This window comes from Brachypodium distachyon, chromosome 3 (genome assembly GCF_000005505.3).
Source record: "Brachypodium distachyon strain Bd21 chromosome 3, Brachypodium_distachyon_v3.0, whole genome shotgun sequence".
Classification (NCBI taxonomy): Eukaryota; Viridiplantae; Streptophyta; class Magnoliopsida; order Poales; family Poaceae; genus Brachypodium; species Brachypodium distachyon.
In genome coordinates this window covers 40,681,175-40,699,432 of record NC_016133.3, presented here as the reverse complement: position 1 = coordinate 40,699,432, position 18,258 = coordinate 40,681,175, and the positions used below count along the sequence as shown (strand labels likewise).

At 47.0% G+C, this 18,258-nt stretch overlaps 1 protein-coding gene and 1 non-coding gene across 2 annotated transcripts; both read right to left on the bottom strand.

Moving 5' to 3' along the window:
- Positions 1–2,096: 2,096 nt before the first annotated feature.
- On the bottom strand, positions 2,097–5,194 carry LOC100841255 (cyclin-D4-2). Its single transcript, XM_003574596.4, has 6 exons — positions 4,563–5,194; positions 3,891–3,977; positions 3,712–3,810; positions 3,429–3,630; positions 3,223–3,335; positions 2,097–3,000 (listed from the first exon to the last, which is right to left on the bottom strand). The coding sequence occupies exons 1-6, from the start codon at positions 4,860–4,862 to the stop codon at positions 2,740–2,742; spliced, it is 1,062 nt and encodes a 353-aa protein (XP_003574644.1). The 5' UTR covers positions 4,863–5,194; the 3' UTR covers positions 2,097–2,739.
- Positions 5,195–12,944: 7,750 nt separating this feature from the next.
- On the bottom strand, positions 12,945–13,103 carry LOC112272081. Its single transcript, XR_002965780.1, has one exon. It is a non-coding gene; the product is annotated as a U1 spliceosomal RNA (small nuclear RNA).
- Positions 13,104–18,258: the final 5,155 nt, after the last annotated feature.

Genomic DNA, 18,258 nt, shown 5'->3' with positions numbered 1-18,258 from the left:
GTGTAATGCACGAGCGCGCGTGGGTTGCGTTTGGATCTCTGGTGCACCGGAGAAGAACGATTTGATCTCAGGGCAATGATTTGCACCCCAATATCTCGTCCCATCCGTGCCGAGATGATCATCACACGCGCACGATCGACTCGATCGCATATGGCCGTGTCCTCCATGACCATTAGCTTAGCTCTCTGTCGATCGGCGACCTTGCTATTCCAAGCAGGCCGGGTCCCCGTGCCTAATTGTTTCTTTTGCGCGCAGTGCCCCGTGTGTCATGGAATCATGATGGCTCGACCGATCAAGGCAGCTTCCATCCCTTGATTGGCCGGAGATCAAAGCAGATTAGCATAGCAGAAGGAACCACTCGATGACAGTCGCTTGCATGTGGAGCCTACTGTGTGGGGGATTTCTGGGGTTTCGACATCATCGAATTGATGTCATTGGTATGACCAAGGTACTGTAGTTCGTTTCGAAATGCACGACTTATTTTCGCTGTCCAAATTTGTGTTTGACAGACCAACAATTTCCAAAGAGGCATCCCTCGCACCGGTGGCGGTGGTCAGCACCGTGCCTTGGACGCACGCGCCCAACCAACGAGCCTTTACCCCGGCCGCCCTTGTCTCGACGCGCGATTCCGTCCTGACACTGCTGTTGAATCACCCGGTAATCCCAGCCAGAAATGCTTAATTAACTCCTCCTGCCGCCGCCGCAGATCAGAAAAACGAATTACTTACGGTTGGAGCCAGGCACTGAGGCACTACTGGCACTGGCAGGCTGCATCGCATCGCACGGTGTCGGCCGGTGAAAAATACTCTACCACCGGGGGGAAAGCTGGTAGAGTAATCGGCAACCGGGTCTTTCTGCTCTTTACACGTCTTGGTCTCCTGCTTTTTCGCGTGTGTGCCATTTGCTGGGGACTACGTACGGGGGTGGTTTGCCCTTGTACGTACGTGCCTTACCTTGATATTCGTCGTCGATTCGTTACTCCAGAGGACTGAGGACACGCACGGGATTACTACTACTAACACAAAACCTTTCAGCACGCGCGTGTTAAATCCTGCCCTGCAGAAAAAGAGCAGAGAAAGACGAGCCCGGTCAGTCCAAGTAAATCGATTCTCTCTGCGTGCTAACCGCAGCAATTGCCAATTGTACGTTGGGTGAAGCCGAGATCAGATCAGGGAATCAGAGATCACATGCATATTACTCAGTCGTGCAAAGTTGAGAGCTAGCTAGAACTAGAATCTCGAATTAGAATTTAGAAATGTGTGTGTGCATGTGGCGGTCAGTCCTGCGTGAAGCAAAGCAGAGCAAGTTATAAATGGCATTACGGTGAATGCACGCGTAGATTAATCTGGTACTAGCTAGGCGCCTACACCTCGTGCATGTCTGTCCAACATCTCCAATATATATGCCGATCTAGCTACTGGTAAATCATGGAGCTAGGGCTTGCATCTCGAACAGAGGGCTGCCGGAGAATCGGCATGATTAGGAACAGTCCCTAGCCCGTGGCACGGGCTTTCGTTTCATAGCCCGGTGGGGCGCCTTTTGTTAATTTCAAGTGCCCGGCTGAAAGCCTGAAATATACAATTCCTCTTCTGTTTCTGACGAACAGTACAACAGCTGATTACGTGGTCTGTACTGTGCTCATGAGAGATCGACGAACTAAGGAGTATGAGATAAAGAGAACAATGTGAATCCTGTGACCAGCTTAGCTTAGTAAGGGTCTTTTTAATTGGATCACAGGATTTCTCATAGATTGTTTGGAGGATTTCGATCCTTCGAATTTTTTTTTCATATCGAAGCCTTTAAACCCTAGAATTGGGTTGTCTAATTCCTATGATGCATAGTTCAGATGATATATAACTCATCAAGCTCTAATTGGGATGAGAAGTTTGATTATTGGTATTCTTGATAGCCCTTCCGAGCATAAAAACCAGGGACACTTACTAAACTCGACAATGAGACAGATGCTCACACTATTGTAAGCCCGTGTTCCCAAGGTTCCTCCTGACAGGGTCCCCATCTTTTATTTCCTAGGGAAGCCATGCTCATGGTCTTTAAAGCAGACCGGCAGTCAAACAATATAGGCAGGCAGGCCAATATACAAAGAACGAAAAACAAATGATAAAACAAACACTGTTGATTACAGATTCAGGAAACCCTTCTCCCTCGTTTTCTGGGTTTTGCCCCTTTTTTTTCATTTTTCTCGTTCCATGTTATCTTATTCACTTGGATGATCATTCTTGATCATAAAATGATTGTTCCTCCCCCAACTCTCTTAAATAAACAAATCTAATGAAGAAAGAAAAAAAGAAAGAAAAGAAATACAACTACTGCAGGTCAGTGCCTAGTTCATGCACTTCTTGCCTACTCATGTCCCATCAGCAACTGCTTTACCTAGCTTGATCATCCAATCACATTTAGCTTTGTGTCTCACAAAGCTTTGCTTTGTTTTGCTCTTTTGGGGCACACCAGAGCTGCTGGGTTCCCACGCAGAAAAGCTCAGGGATTAGGTGTTGTCAACCTCAGTACCTTAACCTCACCTCTTTATTCATCAACTTCTTGGATTGCTCTCCCACTTCTTGCCATGTCAAAATTCCTTCCTTTTTGGTTCCCCCTTTACACAGTCGTTGCAATCGAGAACACCAGACTTTTTTTTATCACCCTTTGTTGAGAGAGTGGGACGAGTGGTGTGGTACAGCTGAGGGCCGGAGTGGCCTATCATTGGGCACTTTGACCGGTCAGTCAGCTGCTAATCTTCCTCCTCTTGCTGGTGACCGGCGAGCTATCATGGCGGGAGCAGCAGCGGCTTCCATGTGCGGCTATAGTAGCCGTATCATCGCTTTTGTAGCTGAGGCAGCTAGCGTCCAGCACCCCTACAGGGCTCCGTGGCGCAGTGGAGCTGCTGCTTGCAGATGTCGTAGGTGGCACAGTGTCGTCAATGGAGGACACGGCCATGGCTGGCTGACGGTGCAGCAGCTGCTCCTGGCATTGCAGCACCCTTTCCTGCAGAGAGAGACGGAGGGGAGCAAGGCATTAACTCCACGAGCTCACATGGATATAAATGCGTTTCACGCTTTTGAACGGGGGGCCGCGTGTTTAGGAAAGTACTACGGGCGAAAGCTGTGTGAGCAATCAATATGCGGATCCATGTACAGATTTAACGGATCTATTGTGTTTTCCATAACGATCGAACTAGGAGGACGACATGGAGTGGAGATGTGGTACCTTATCTACATGGGTGCAAGCCTTTGCAATGGCTGCGCCGTCGACGGCTCCAACTATGGCGGCCGCAACCGCGGCGGCGATCTCCGAGGGTCTAAACCCCAGGCATCCAGTTCCTGCTCACATTGTACATGTGTATGTCAGATCAATTCAAGAACAAGAAATAATTCACGGATAGAGCCCACGAATCCATGATCTGAAATTAGTACCTTTTGCTGCGCACAAGATGAGCTCCGCTGATCGGAAGAGCCAGCATTGTGGCGACTCATTGCCGCCGTTGAGCTTGCCTAGGAAGTAGTCGATGTAGGAGAAAGGGGTCACGGCCTGCATCCTCCAATTGAGGGTGCTGAGAACGATAAGCTCCATTCTCTGGATCGTCTTCGCCTCGAACGCGTACTGTTCTTCGCCGATCTAATCGACGCATATTAAGCCAAGCTTAGATACAGTACACATGAACACAATGCGTGCATTGCGATTCTTGACGCTGCTCACCTGAAGGTCCAGAGATCGTGGGACGTAAGTCTCCTCCATCTTGGCAGCCAGAGACAGGCACGCCACCGAGAGCAACTGCGCCATCCAAGCCTTGTCTTCCTGCATTTGGCATACAAAATGTTAAAGCTCACACACAGCACTGGCGACTGCTTATGATCGTACGATCTTAGGATTCTTACCGGCAGCTCGTACCGTGACAGGAAACGGTCCAGGTAGTTCACAGCCAGATAGGCAGTGAGGGGTCCAAAACTGTAGTATGTGTAAACCTGTGGAGATCGGATCATAACGAAACAATTTAGCAATCACATGTAAGATACGGAGTGCAGCATTTTCATCTGTCAAGGACAGGTTTTTACCAAGGAAAACAACATGTTTCTGACGAGAAATGATAATGACAACGCACTACTAGAATCAGACATTGCTGCATCACAAGGCATCTCTCGTGAACCAGGAAACCCGGAAGATAACGTCCGAGATGGCCCCCCAAAATTTTCGTCGCTACCACGAAAAAGTTTTTACCGCTCGGAGCGACGTGCATTGCTGCCAGAAACTGCCCAATGCATATCCAGACGTTTACGCCGGGCCGTGGTGGAACAAAAAACGCTGGGTCATTAAGACTGGCCAAGGAAAGAAGTTGATGGTTCAAGCGCGCGTTTGTATCCAAAAACGAAGATAACAAAAGACGCATCTTTTGTTGTTCTCTCTCTAAATAAACGGAGCTAATCATGGGAACAAAACACCGGCGAAATGGCGAAACATAAAATCTTTCCTTTTTTCCCCGTATTACTCTGCCCAAGCAAGCAAGGCAACAACAGACGAACGAATCGATCGGGGGAAAAGAAAAAACGAACCTTCCAAATCCAATCGACGGCCTCGCTCCGGACGCGGAGATCTACGCCGCCGCCGCAGCCGGCGGCGGCAGCGAGAAGCAGCCTTTCGCCATAGTCCGGCCGCGGCATGTGCTCGCTCTCCCTCTCCACCAAGCCCGCCACGCATTCCTCCGACTGCGGCGGGAACAAATCCGCCCCGAAATCAGCCGCCGCCGCTATCGGCTCCTCTTCCACCTCGGCCTCATCAAAGTCCATGATGCTGACGTTGTCCTCGGCGCAGAGGAGCATGGACGCGGCCACGTCGTAGCAGCTCGGAGCCATTAATCCCCCCCTGCTTCTGCTCTGCGTTCTTGGGTGGCGACGACTGCTGCGCGTGTCCGGCCGGGGCGGCGGGGAGCAGAGCAGAGCGCAGAGGGCTAGTCCGTCCGTCCTAGTGGCGAGTCAAGGAGAAACAAAGGGGGGAAAGAAGGAAGGAAGGATGGGGGGCGCTCTCTTTGCGGTTGCGCTGTGTGCGGTGCAGTGGCAGCCCCCCTGTGTCCGTGCCTGTGCGCTTTGTATTGGGGGAGGGCGGAGTATTTCGGGAAAGCGCACGCGGCGGTACGAAGGAATTGAGACGGCCGGAGCGGGAATGGAGGATGGTCGCCGCGGGGACACACAGAAAAAGGATAGTGCTATTGCCGTCCTCTTTTTGTGTCACGACGCGATGGATCTCAGCCGTTTGGGGAGAGGCGGGAGCGACGGGAGCCGTCCGATCGGGGACGGGCGGTTGCGGGGGGAGGAGCATGACAGCCCTGTCGACGGGATGCAACCGCTGGTGTTTGGTCGTGCTGGCCGTGGGAATTTTTTTGAGTTTGGGTTTAGACATATTTTCGGCAGGTATTGAACGCCACGTACGTTGGGTCTAATTTTGGCCGTGCTGAAGGACTCGTGTTTGTTTCCTTTTGTTGCAAGAAAAAACTGTGTGCTCTGCTGACAAAAGTTGTATGGTTTTGTCTGCGATATTAATGCCTGCTTGAAACTAGGGCCGCAGAAAAAGAAAACTCAAGGCTCACTCGCAAAAAAAAAAATATCAAGGCACGCTTGCATTTTAGCTATACTCGATTTCCTTACATTTCATACGTCAGTTGAAAACGAACCGAATTTAAGCTAGCTCGATCTTGACTCGAGATAGCCTGAATTAAAATAATCGGTAATGCTTCTTCCGTCCGGAAATAAGTAATTACATACGAAGAAAGTTAGAATCATCCATTTCATTTTCCTAGCATTTACTTTTCTAGCAAAGCATAGAAAATCGTAATCGGGCATTCTAATGTTTCTCATCACTTCAATTGATGCAGATGCCACAGAGGAACAATCCCTTCGTTTGTTAACAACAAATCGATTTTAACTCATTTTTTTGTTGAAAAGGAGAAATTTCTACTCACTCTGCGTCGATTGATACACGAGAAAGCTGAATTCTAATGAAACTTGGCAAAGCAGTTGTCAAATAAAATGTAAGCTCTTTTTCTATGGGTAATGATTTCTCTAGGCCGACGGATCTAGGCGTTGCGTCCGCCGCTTGCCGAGCCATCTGATACAAACTCATCGATCGGTTGAGCTACGTTTATGGTTCCTTTGTCTCTCCCTCATCCGCAGCGCACGCGTCTTCTTCCTCCAGACTGCCTAGTTTCCACTCCTTTCTCTCCTCTTTATCCACAAATTTACTCCGCCTCTGTCACCCATCCTCCCAAGCGCCCAGCGTATTCTCTTCTCATCCACACAGCTCAGGCAATGCTGCAAACGGGGAACAATGGTGCGGGCAGCCGCAGGCGGCGCCGCTGCAAGGTGGATTTGCTGTGCTTCAAGCGGCCGGCCGTCTCCCCCGTCGACGGTGATGCAAGCTGGTGACACCAATGCTCCAAACAGCGATGCGTCATGCTGGAAGCCGCCGGCACTGTTGCTGCAAGTTTGCTCTGCTGCCGGTAGTGCTGCAAGCCCCCCACGCCAATGCTGCAACCAGCGATGCGGGGTGCTGGAAGCCGGAGACGCTGCTGCTGCAAGGTCGTGCCGCTTGTTGCAAGCCGTGGGCCGGCTCCCTGCATGCGCTACTGTGAGTTGGGCGCGGGTGTCGTGACTTGTGAGCTTGAGGCGGCAGGACGGCGAGTGGTGGCCGGAGGTGCTGCGATGCTAGGCTTGAAGCAAAGGTGGCCGGTGCTGCGAGCACTGACGTCGATGATGGAAGTAGAGGCGGCAGGTGCTGCAACGGGGGTGATGTGCCCGACGGCGGGCAGCCGGCGCGGCGGCGAAAGAGAGGCGGTGCGGCAAACGCCGGCGGCGGCGCGGCGAGCGGGGTGGTGGCAACAGCGGTGCAGCCATGGGAGGCAGTGCTCAACCGCGGCCAGCGACATACGGGCGAATCATGCAGCGTAATCGGACGGTCCTGCAGGCGGCCGATATTGGTATTCTGACGCCCGGCCGACGCTTTGTGCGGCCCTTTTTTATGTTCTTTTTGGGACAGACTCGGACCGGAGATCTAAACAAAGTTTCACAAACCCACTTATGAGTGTGGCCCCACATAAATTATTTCTCCATGGGTTTTTAACGGGTATAGTGGGCATATGTAGGTACATGTTCAAGCTTATCTAGAATTTTTGAAACTCCATTTTTCAAATTTAAAAATATAGAGAGTCCGTGCATCAGGGAGCCAAAAGCACTTTCTGGCGACCACCTATGCCAAGGACATCGCCAATACTCCATTTCACATGTGTTAACGTTACTTCACTTTGGAACATTTGGCACTGCCGCAAACAGAGAGAGAAAAGATCAACAACAAATATACAACAGGCCTGTTTAAAAAATAAAATAAAAACTCGTGTAGATACTTTGTTTTGGTATAGGATAATCTCCTAGTCTCCTACAGAACAACCAAGTCGATTAGTACTAGGCTACTGCTGCTCCATTAACCAAGCAAATACTTCATGCGTACACTAGGACAATCTGATCCTAAGATATGACTTAAACGTTTCTTAAATTTTCACCTGCGAGATCACAAACTTGTTTATCAATCATGATACATATGCTAGTAGATCTATCTTTTGGGCAAGAAAATCATGCAACGTGCAGCTCTTTTAATATAAACCGTGACCACACATGCATTCGCTAATTAAGGTGTTCATTGTTCTCTCATTGCTCTCTCTCTGCCTGGATCTTGCTGCGTACGTAGAGCCTCGATTGTGCTATCGAACGGAGATACGATCCGAAACTTTTGCAGACGAAATTACGTTACAAGGTTTAAAAATGACAATTGTACATACTTGACTGTAGCTCATCCCCCGTATCATCGTAAATAAAGGCTCTGTTTTGCTTTGCTAAGTTAGGGGGCGTTTATGGCTGGATTTACAGTTACTGCAGCAGCATTACGATTTCCACAGTTTGCCCAGTTCGATCGCTGCAGTACGCAAAAATATATGGCACGTCGACGACAGCATTTGAATGCGCTCACAATTAAGCACCAGGACGTACGGGACTTTAATTAGACTTTCGAGGCATCATCTGGAATCAAATTTGCCTCGTTAGAGAGATGAGAGGGCCGTGGGCAGGTTTCGAATTCGGTTCCTTTCCTTTATTTGCACTGAAAAATGTTTTGCTTGTCGCTACGCTAGTCTTTGAATTCACTCACAGCAAACATTACTCGCCGAGCATCATTTTGCTCCGACAATATACCACTCCCTCCTATCCTTGTACTAAATCAACAAATCTTATTATGGATGGAAAGGAGTAGCAGACATGCACATGCAATAAGTTTTTTCTTCAAATGGCAAGTGGAGAATTGGAAAGCTATTCATGGATTTCCTCGTAAAACAAACCACAACACGCTTGAAGCAAGGATGATTGCCATGTCAGGTATAGCGAGCTTAATAGTCGGTATGTATAGTATTAGCTACAAACATGTAGTAGTACGTTATTAATATTGGCACAGATTTTACTTTCAAAGAGTTTCTAGGAGCTCGTCTCAGAGAAGCTTTTTTTGAAGTGGATACCTCAAAGTCAAATATAGAACGTAATAATCTAGCTTCTGCGATATACGACGATTCACTCAGTATCTGGGCCGTTAGTTTTGCCTACTAAAATATCATCAGTTTCCACCTAGAATCCCAAGCTAATAACTCCATTTTAGTCCAAATTGCAGAGTAAATGGCGATTTAGATGTGGTATTTCTTTAGTTATGTTTACCCTTGCAATTGCTCTAATGCATCCGAAAGAAATAGGTGCATATCATTCCAATGAAACAAAAACCGTCTCTTTTTCTTTCAGACACGGGTGATCAACATCGTCGTTATGCTATCTTATCGCCGAGGAAGTACGGCCTCCACAAAGTTTCACGAAGCACGTACCAGTACTATGTACCAGCTTGCCGGCAGTGATTAACTGCGTTCGACAATGATGTGTACAATGCAAATAGCAAAGCGGTACAATTAATTTTTGCGGCAGGGAAATCAATTAACGCCGATACGGACGGGGTAAAAAGGATTTGTACCGGACACGGCGAAGATTATGTTTGCCCAGGACGCCGATACGAATTGATCATTGGCACTTGTCAGTATTAACTTTGGCGCACGGCCCGTGTGTATAACTCCCGATCGAGCCCCTTTTGGGCCCAGCCAAGCACTGTAGACGCGATCGGGCGTGATTAACGCCAATCGATTTTTTTACCCCCGGCAGGCGGAGTATGAGCTTGTGGTATCAGTAACTTTGTTCTGGACTGCCTATCATTGTTCTGGTTTCATTGCTCTGTCGTCGATCGTGGATAAGGCGTCGTGTGATTAAAACTCGGGCCGTGTTAACTCTGGGCCGTGGATGGGTAGTACGTATAGATGTCTCGTTAAGTGCGTTTTTTTTCTTTTTTCGGAAGTGTTATTATTATCTCTCGGATGAACAGTTGGATGGGGATGCTTTGATCTACTTTTGTTTGCTGTAGATGCTAAGCTCTACTATGTGGGATTTTGGCGTGCCGTTTTCCGTTGCTAGCTGCTCGTGTTCTGCTCCTTTTGGTTTTCTTTTCCGCGTATGCGCAGTGGTCGATAAAGCACGGTACGTAAAAAAACGTCGCCTTGGTCTTTCAAGTCTCAGACCCGAGCAGCTAGCACGGCCCAGTGGGGTGCACGGTGGAGTTGGATTTTGAGTTTTTGACCCGTCCGGGCCGAGGGCGCAACTTCAGTCTGACCGGTCCGGGATACCCAACTTCCTGTAAGGCCACACCCATATAACACCGGGTGAGTACAATACGACTTTCCTCAGAAAAAGAGGACGAGCAAATTTCTTAAAACGAAAAGCACGCTAAATTTTTTTTGAAAATGGGGATAATCACCGGTTTGTGCATCGATCGATACATCTTTCGAAATCATCGTTGTCGACTTTCAACAATTCAAACCTCATGCATCCTATGGCGAAGAAACAAATTAGCAGGCAACAGATTGCAGTTTTTACACATGTCACAAATTTACATTGTTTTTAATAAGAGAAATGACATTCATACTCCCTCCGTCCCAAATTAACTGACGTGGATTTGTATAGATTCTTATACAAATCCACGTCTTATACAAATCTATACAAATCCACGTCTTATACAAATCTATACAAATCCACATCAGTTAATTTGAGACGATGGCAGTATTCACTTGCTACAGCACACTCTAGGTTTACTTTTTTTGCCACCTCAAAAAAAGGATTTACTTTTCCCACTATATTTGAGTATATTTCATTTTTCAATGTTGTATTTGTATATCTTGAGATAGATTTTACTCTATTTACAAAATCATGTCATATTTTATCCTCTGTTTGTGATCTTGTGATAACTTTTACTTTTTGTCGGGTTTTTTTCTCTAACTTGACTCACTGATGTGGTAGCTGACGAGGTGGACAACTGAGCACGGTACACTTTGGAGGCATCTTGCAGCGTGGCAATATGTTGTGTCTGGTTTAGCCACAACGTGGTTCTTTGACCCAAGTTTCATGTTAAGACTCCTAGCTATGAGTTGGTGTTGATGGAAACGGCTTTGCGAGGGTAGAGACGGCATCAATGGCTTGGTTGCTACGTTCAAGTGATGTAGGGATGGACAGATGGGGTTCTCGAAAAAGGCTAGGAAGAGGAAGCTGAAGGATATATATATATACCGCAATCTACTCGCAGGAGGATGAAGATTCTTTCAATGAGCAAAGGTTTTCAATGGGTTTTTTTTTTAATTCGGAATGCTTATACAGTTAACACATGATCCTGCCCTACAAAAAGAAATTTAGCCTGTATTAAAAAAAACATCAAATTTTACGAATAAACGGTGCGAAAGGTTTCCCTGTACGTTTTCACCACGGCTCGTAAGTACGAGTAACCGACCGGATTCTCACATTTCACGGGAGCTAGTTGATTGGTAGTTCTACTTCTAGCTAGTACCATCTTATAACGTACGTGTGCGCTATCATCATCTATGTACAATCAGTATACGTAATTAAACTGTTGCACGTGTACGTGCAAGTGTGCGACAGTCCATCTCTAACGTACAAACACGTATGCAGGTATGTACACGGGATGTACGTACGTACGCCTTCAATGGATCAACTAAAAAGTCAATGAAATATTTTACCAACGCTCACACAATATGTTTCTAGTACTATATGCATGTCACAGAATTGTAAACCGAAATTCGTTGAAACTAGTAGTATTAGCAGGACAATATCCCTCCAGATTTAATTTTGTATGTTTACGGTCAGTTTTTTCTCTTTTTTTTAAAATCAAGATATGGTTTGATATTTTATGACATGATAGAGGTACATGTTATACACATATCATGATTTTTTTTAGGTTACGCTGCTTTTGCTGGTGACCGAACATGCATGAGCAGTACGAACAGTAATAAGCACGCAGTAAAACAAATGATGCGACTACGCGCTTTATATTAATCTGGCCGTGCACGTACGTACCAACGTCAGTACGGGATGTAAGTAAGTAGCCTCGAATTAAGTACCACTACTTTTTCTTAGAGGGAATTTAAGTACCACTACTGGTACTCCTCTGTTTAACCTTGTTATTATCACGCGAAGGTAAATTTCTAAATTGGGAACCTTGGTACGCACGCACGTACTGCCGTGTTCTCGTGCTCGCTCCGATCCTAAATTGTTGTTAAAATATTACATGTATTTATAATTTTTTAAGAATAGATACATTCATATTTGGACAAATTTGAGTCAAAAATTTAGAATCAAAGAAGTACTACGTAGGAGTAGAACGAGAAGACGAGAGGTCAATCAATCAAAGGGGATAGATGGCTATGGCTTGAACTGTTGAACATAAGTACCGTGTACTCTGCTAGTAAATATAGCTAGAGTTCTACGATGTCCACCCTATTCTCCATGTACACTCAGCATATATTGCGTAGTCGACCGGAGTGTCAAAAATTTACTCCCCAGCAAGCACCCGACTAGTCTACAGCCGGCACCTCTCATGAGGATACAGGCCAGAAGCAAAGTTGTTATGCATCCTGAAGTTTGATGCCGGACTACAACATTTCAGACGTTGTTTTAGCCACCATTTCAGACATCTCACACGCACTTACGCCCGCCTGAGAGCCACTATGACCCAATCGCAAATGACTTGGTACAAGAACATGATAGAGGCCCACTAAAATTTGCAAGAGCTGGCGTCATGTTGTCCTGCAAACTGCAACCGACTTGGTAAAACAAAACTATAGAGGTCCAGAATTTAATTTTTGTAGGGGGCAGGAACAAGATAGTGGTTTATTTTTGCAGTTTTGTGAAGGCCGGATTTTAGTGTCCAAGTTTGTAGCAAAATAGAGGTTAGGACAAATATTTAATTCAGCAATAAGGCAAACGAGAGTCAAAATTTAATTTTGCGAGGGCTGGGTTTAACTTTGCAAACTTGGTAGGGGCAAGCGACAGGGGTAGTGCAGGGCAATTATTTATTTTGCCTGTTTGGTAAGGAACATATTTGATTTTGCAAGTTTGTAGTGCCATGACTGCCATCGAAAAAATAGAGCTGAGGACAAATATCCACTTTCACAATTTGGCAGGAACAAGAGAGTCGAGGGGCAAAATTTAATATTACAAGAGCGAGGTTTTAATTATGCAAACTTTGTAGGTGGCAGCAACAAGAAAGCAGAGGGCAAATATTCAATTTTGGTGTTTGGCGAGGACCAGAAGCTAGTTTGCGACTTGCGAGTTCACAGTTCACAAGAAGTCGAGGGCCAAAAAAAATTTGGTTTTAATTTTGCATGGGCACTTGGGCAGTAACATGATAGTGCAGGGCAGATATTTAATTTTGCAGATTAAGAAGGACCAGGTTTCAATTTTGCAAAGTTAATTTTGTCAAAAACGAAAATAGAGCTACCACGCCAAAAAAAAAACGAGCTACCCTTGGGCCGCGCGAACGCGTAACCCCTCTGCCACAAATTATGACGTCCACTCTCCCTCTTGGGGAGATGGTAAACCAACACACACACCAAGTGTAATGTGAGCCATTGATCTAGGCCACGACCCTTTTTGATCGGCTGTTAACACCGTCCAGGTAAGTATGTTGCAACGTTGCCCTGGGCGCTCTTTATATAGCTGGCGCTCCCTCCCCTGTCCTCTCCCATAGTCGAGGTGGTACTAAACAAACAAGGAGCGCCCGGGTGCAGCCGTGGGGTGTCGAGATGTGGGCCTATTTCTTGGTGGACTTGAAATTCCGAGCAGGCTCTCCGTGGTACGGCCCACTTCTTTTGCACAAATAACACGGACTGCTTTTGTATAAAGCCCGGTCCATACGGGCTGGACTGAACAATACGCGTGCACTCAGAACTGCTCTCTTCCTTTTTCAAAAAAACAAAAAAACTGCTCTTTTGCCTAAAAAAATGTTACATTGCTCTCTCAGAAATGGGAAATTGATCTGGCTTCGTCTTGAGGTCTATTGTAAACGCTCTGGTTCACAGATAGATGCAGTTGCGCAGATGGCAAAATGTAAGAGAAGATTTTGTAGACTACGTATATGGTGCCCTATCAAGGTACTCAAGCACACGTATACAGCTCCGGTTGAATATTTAAAACAATAGCCTCGCAGTAGAATGAGAAGGGATCCGGTTGAACAATGAGAAGAGTAGGCTGGGCCTTATGGAGATGCTGCGAACAGGCGAAGATAAAGTACCATACAGGAGGATTGAGCCCAAAGAATAAAAGGAAAAATAGATACAGTGCATGTTTTTTTCTGATAGAGTGCAGAGAAGCTCTAGAAATAGCAGAACACCAAAAACCAGCTCGTACTCGATTTCCCGTGAAAGCATCCTAGCAATTATTGTATGGCAAATGGCACGGAGGCTTCTTATATAAATCCATCAAGTGAGGGTACTGCGGCAGCCCGAGGGCAAGGGAGCTAACAATTAACAACAAAGGACATGGACATGGACACATGGTTAATTATTTAATGGGCATGTGCATGACATGATCGGCGGGCGGGCAGGATGGCGAACAAAAATAATTGAGTTCCGGTTAATCAGGCACACGAGCAACGTGTCGATATGCGCAATGCCGAGTCGGCGTTCGGTCACTGATATACACGAATGATATCAGGAGCGCTGCGTTGGTTCGATGAACTCGGGGAAACTGAGCTCACCAGAATTTCTATTTTTTAAGAGAACCTGAAAAACCCTCGTACTACAATAGGTAATTTGGTACGCGTCTCTTTAGCTCGCTTTAAAGGCATGGATGTGCCGATACAGGGGGCAAAAGACAACCATGACTCCTTCCAATTTCAACTGCAGTATATATACAGTCTGTAATCTGCTTTTATAAGCCATCGCAATGGCCTGTCGACTAGCGAGGCGACGTGTATCTCCCTATCTCTGTCCGGAAGTCTTTCATCACTTATCAGCAGCATCTCCGAAAACTTAAATCATGAAAACAATATCTCTGTCCCGTAACATCATACACGGTCAGAAAATTAAAGCCACCTGCGAACCGTTCGCCGTGCCGACCAGAAGTGTGCCGCTGGCGTTGTGTAGCACGTCGGCCAGAGAGCCGCCGCAGTGTCCTAGCTAAGCCGGCAAATCCGGTGCCCCTGCCTAGCACTTTTACATGAGACTTTTCAGTGCTCAACCGTTGCGTTCCGGCCGTAATCCCCGTCCGGAAACGGTCCAGAAATATACGGAGTCTGGCTAGCAGGAGTAAAGCAGCTCTCGTGGCCACGTCATAAATCGCTGCGAAAACGCTACAATACTTCCTCTGAACTTTCAAAGCAAAACGGTGTGATCGCCTTTGAGTTAAAGCGGATGGAAAGTCTCGAAGAGGTTAAAACTTCAACAATTAATTAACACCCTTATTAAGGCACCCTAACCGGGCGTTCATACTCGCCAGTCCGTTTGTGGCATCTGGAGACGCTTGGTCTGTAGGAAACGGTAAAGTAAAACCAAAGGAGATCGATCGACCACCATCCTTTGCAAACGGCGTACTAGGTGCCTGCCTGCGCTCTCCATCGTTCTCCACTGACCTTGGAGATTAGAGTACTGACCTAAAAAGAAGCCACGCGGCTCAATCCTCTTTTCTCGTTAATTAATGTGTCCCAACAGTCCATCCATGAATGAAGGTCTGAAGGCCGCACTCGGTTTGGAGTGATTTAAAGGAGTCGCACGGCTACGCAACAGAAAGGAAAAGCTCAAACGAAAACCAACAAAGGCGTGCCCAACATGACCCGAGTCGGTGCAGCACTGCAAATGAAGCCCAGCCTAATGCACAGGCTGAGTTTTCTCTTTTTCCCCTTTTCGAGAGGAGTACTAGCAGGAGTTACTCCTGCTGCGATGGTGTCACGTTAGGTAGAGTGGAGATTGGAGAATTAGAGCCTGTTTGGTTTACAACCAACACAGACCACGCCAAAATATTGGCTTGCCCTGGCTATTTGGCTGTTGTTTGGACCAGGACCAAAAACTTGGTGGGCTTGAAACTTGGATCGCCAAGCCCACCGCGAACGCGTCCTTATGATTCCAGCGATAACACTGGCCAGTCGAGGACGGGGAAAAACATCGCCTAAGAATTGGCAGCCTCGCCCTCTCTAATCCCTGGTGGGGTCAGTCTGTTTTCCTAAATCTCTCCTCAAATTAACACATACGATCTTTTCTTTTCTTTTTCCTTCGTCTCCTCTAATTAAGTATGCATATCGCTGAACAGAGAGCACTACTCTTTCTCAACTGAATCACTGAATCAAAGAAAAAGTCCAGCAGCCTTTTTCAACTTTGCCGTGATCCTTTGTCTAATCCATGATTTACGTCTAACCTTAGTTTGGTACCTCACGAATTGAGAAGTAGTTCACGCTAAAATAATTTTTCCAAAACATAAGTGTTGGTCTAAATTTCTTTGCCAAAAATTAGCCCCAAACAACATCTACTTGCCGAAATATTGGTCATGCCCTTATTTTGGTCATGCCAAAATTTGTCAAAATATTGGTAAGGCTGACTGGGGTTTAAACCAAACAGAGCCTTTAACCCATCCAGTCCATCCAGCCCGCACCAGCTGCGACCTCGCCGGCTTTTCTGGGACAGTTGGACCAAACCACAGCACAGCACGCGCAGCCGGCCCGTGCACCACACGCGCTTCTGCCAATCTAACGGTGAAGAAAAGTCCTCACTCCAGACGGCCACGACGAGCGACCCCCGCCCGCCCAAATGTCTCCGCGCTCTCTTCTCTCGGGGCGCGCCTGCGCGCGGGGTCAAAACAAAAGTCGTAGTCCCAGGACACGCGCGCTTTAAATTTGGTGGGGTCCGGAGGCAGACGCGGCGAGGCGCAAGCGGGGTGCCGGCTTCCTGCGGACGAGGGAAGGAAGGTGGCAGCAAAGGCAGGCGACGGACTTGACCGGCGCACTTCCGTCCACGAGGAGATGCACGGAGGCGTTGCGATCCACGGTATGAAATCGGCCGCGGAAAGAAAGAAGGAAGAATCGTGTGCACTGCCGAGTCAAGGTTTCCATTATAACACCGATAGATGCATGCAGCGATGTGCTGGTGGTGCTACGAAACGGTAAACATGCTGCGGATGAGTGCATCGCACCGCGTCCGATAATAATAATACACCCCCGGGCCCCGGCCGTGGTGGCACGAGGCGCCACATGTTGAGCTCTGCGGTGGAATTGCGTCCTGATTTCCTGATCTCGCCTGCTGCTGCTATAGGTCCAGAGAGAAGTTGTAGCCCAATGCTACGACGTCAACGTAGGGAACATCATGTAACTGGCGTGGTGTACTATATGCTCCATTGTTGGGGTTGGGGATTTAGGCATCCAATACGATGGCTTCAAGCAACAGGAAACTGGATCAAAGGTTGTTCGTTGTTGTGGTGTAAACCACCACGGCTTCGAGCGACGGGAAAGATTGAGAATGCGGCAAGTGACCTCATGATTAACGTGCGATCTCGGTAATTTACAAACAAAATACTCGCTGTTTGAGTGTCAATTAGGGACGACTAATTGATGGGTTTTAATTAATGGCCTGTCACGATCTAGATCTGTGAACTGTGAAGCAAAGCATGCGAGCGTGTACGGGACACTTCGCTCGGTTTTACGACGAATTGGATCGAGATCCAAACCTGGAGAGAGACCAGCCATCACGTGTATACATCCTGTTAGTCAACCATCTACGTATATGCTCCCGTGAATTCTAGTGCGGGATCTACGTATATACACAAGATGCGGACCAAAGTGTAACCCTCACCGATTCTACCACGACTATTTAAAGGGAGTGATGTTCTCCGGTCGATTTAAAAATAAGTATTTCACAAGTCTCCGTAATTATTATATCAAATGAAGTACTTCCGGTTGGTCACTTGGATAGTCCGATCAACTTAAAACCTCAACCCTGAAAGTTCGATCATCACAACCTCAAAATTCTTCTGCATGAACTGTTTTTGGGTATATTTACAACATCGTTGAAGATTGGTCCCTCAAAGAACACTATGAGATCTTGCAACGTTTTAGTCGTGTCCATGTAGGGGAAAAAAAACACATGTATGCAACAAATTCTTACGTGATGTAGCAAAACATCTAGAAAAAGGGCCGCAACAAAATGCAGCATAAAAGCCAGCATTTACAACGTTTATACATAATGTGCGCAGCATACTCAGAATTGTTCAAGCATAATGGCATTGCATAGTACATAATATATGTCTCTGGAGCATGTCGGGATAGTGTTTGCAATAAACATAAAATAAAATTCACAAACCTTGCACCACTAAACATTTGAATTTGTTGTATTTTTATTCAGGCTCACCCTTGATGAATTAGGCTTAGACAAGGCTTACGTACTAGCAAATAATATAATGTGCTTGTGGCATGTTAATAGATGAGCTATTCTACGGTACTCCGAAATTAATATGAACCGTCCATTTTCTTGATCTAATGACTCAGATCAGCTGTTACTCCTTAATACTCCAAATTGAATATATGGAGCATTGGGATGGAAGGGCACAGACGTAATATACCGGGGCTAAAAAAGAAAGACGCACGGAGGACGACTACGGCAACGGCAGCTGTGAGTACCGTGACGGAGAGCCGCGCAAAGTGCGGCGAGCGGCGGGTGGAGGAGGCAGCCGAGGGCCATTGCGACGACCGCAACGATGAGGCACGCGAAGGGCAGCGGCGGCGCCGAACGAGAACGCCGCCGGCGCAGAGGAGGGCGGTTGCTGCGAGCGGTGCGCTGGAGGAGGGCCGCGGCAGCCG

Bases quoted from the DNA above. Each gene is read 5' to 3' on its own strand.
- LOC100841255 (XM_003574596.4), bottom strand. From the start codon at position 4,862: ATGGCTCCGAGCTGCTACGACGTGGCCGCGTCCATGCTCCTCTGCGCC. The intron at 3,811-3,890 runs GTAAGAATCCTA...TGCCAAATGCAG, and splicing joins TGTCACGGTACGAGCTGCCG to GAAGACAAGGCTTGGATGGC. The intron at 3,001-3,222 runs GTACCACATCTC...CTCTCTCTGCAG, and splicing joins CTTGCACCCATGTAGATAAG to GAAAGGGTGCTGCAATGCCA.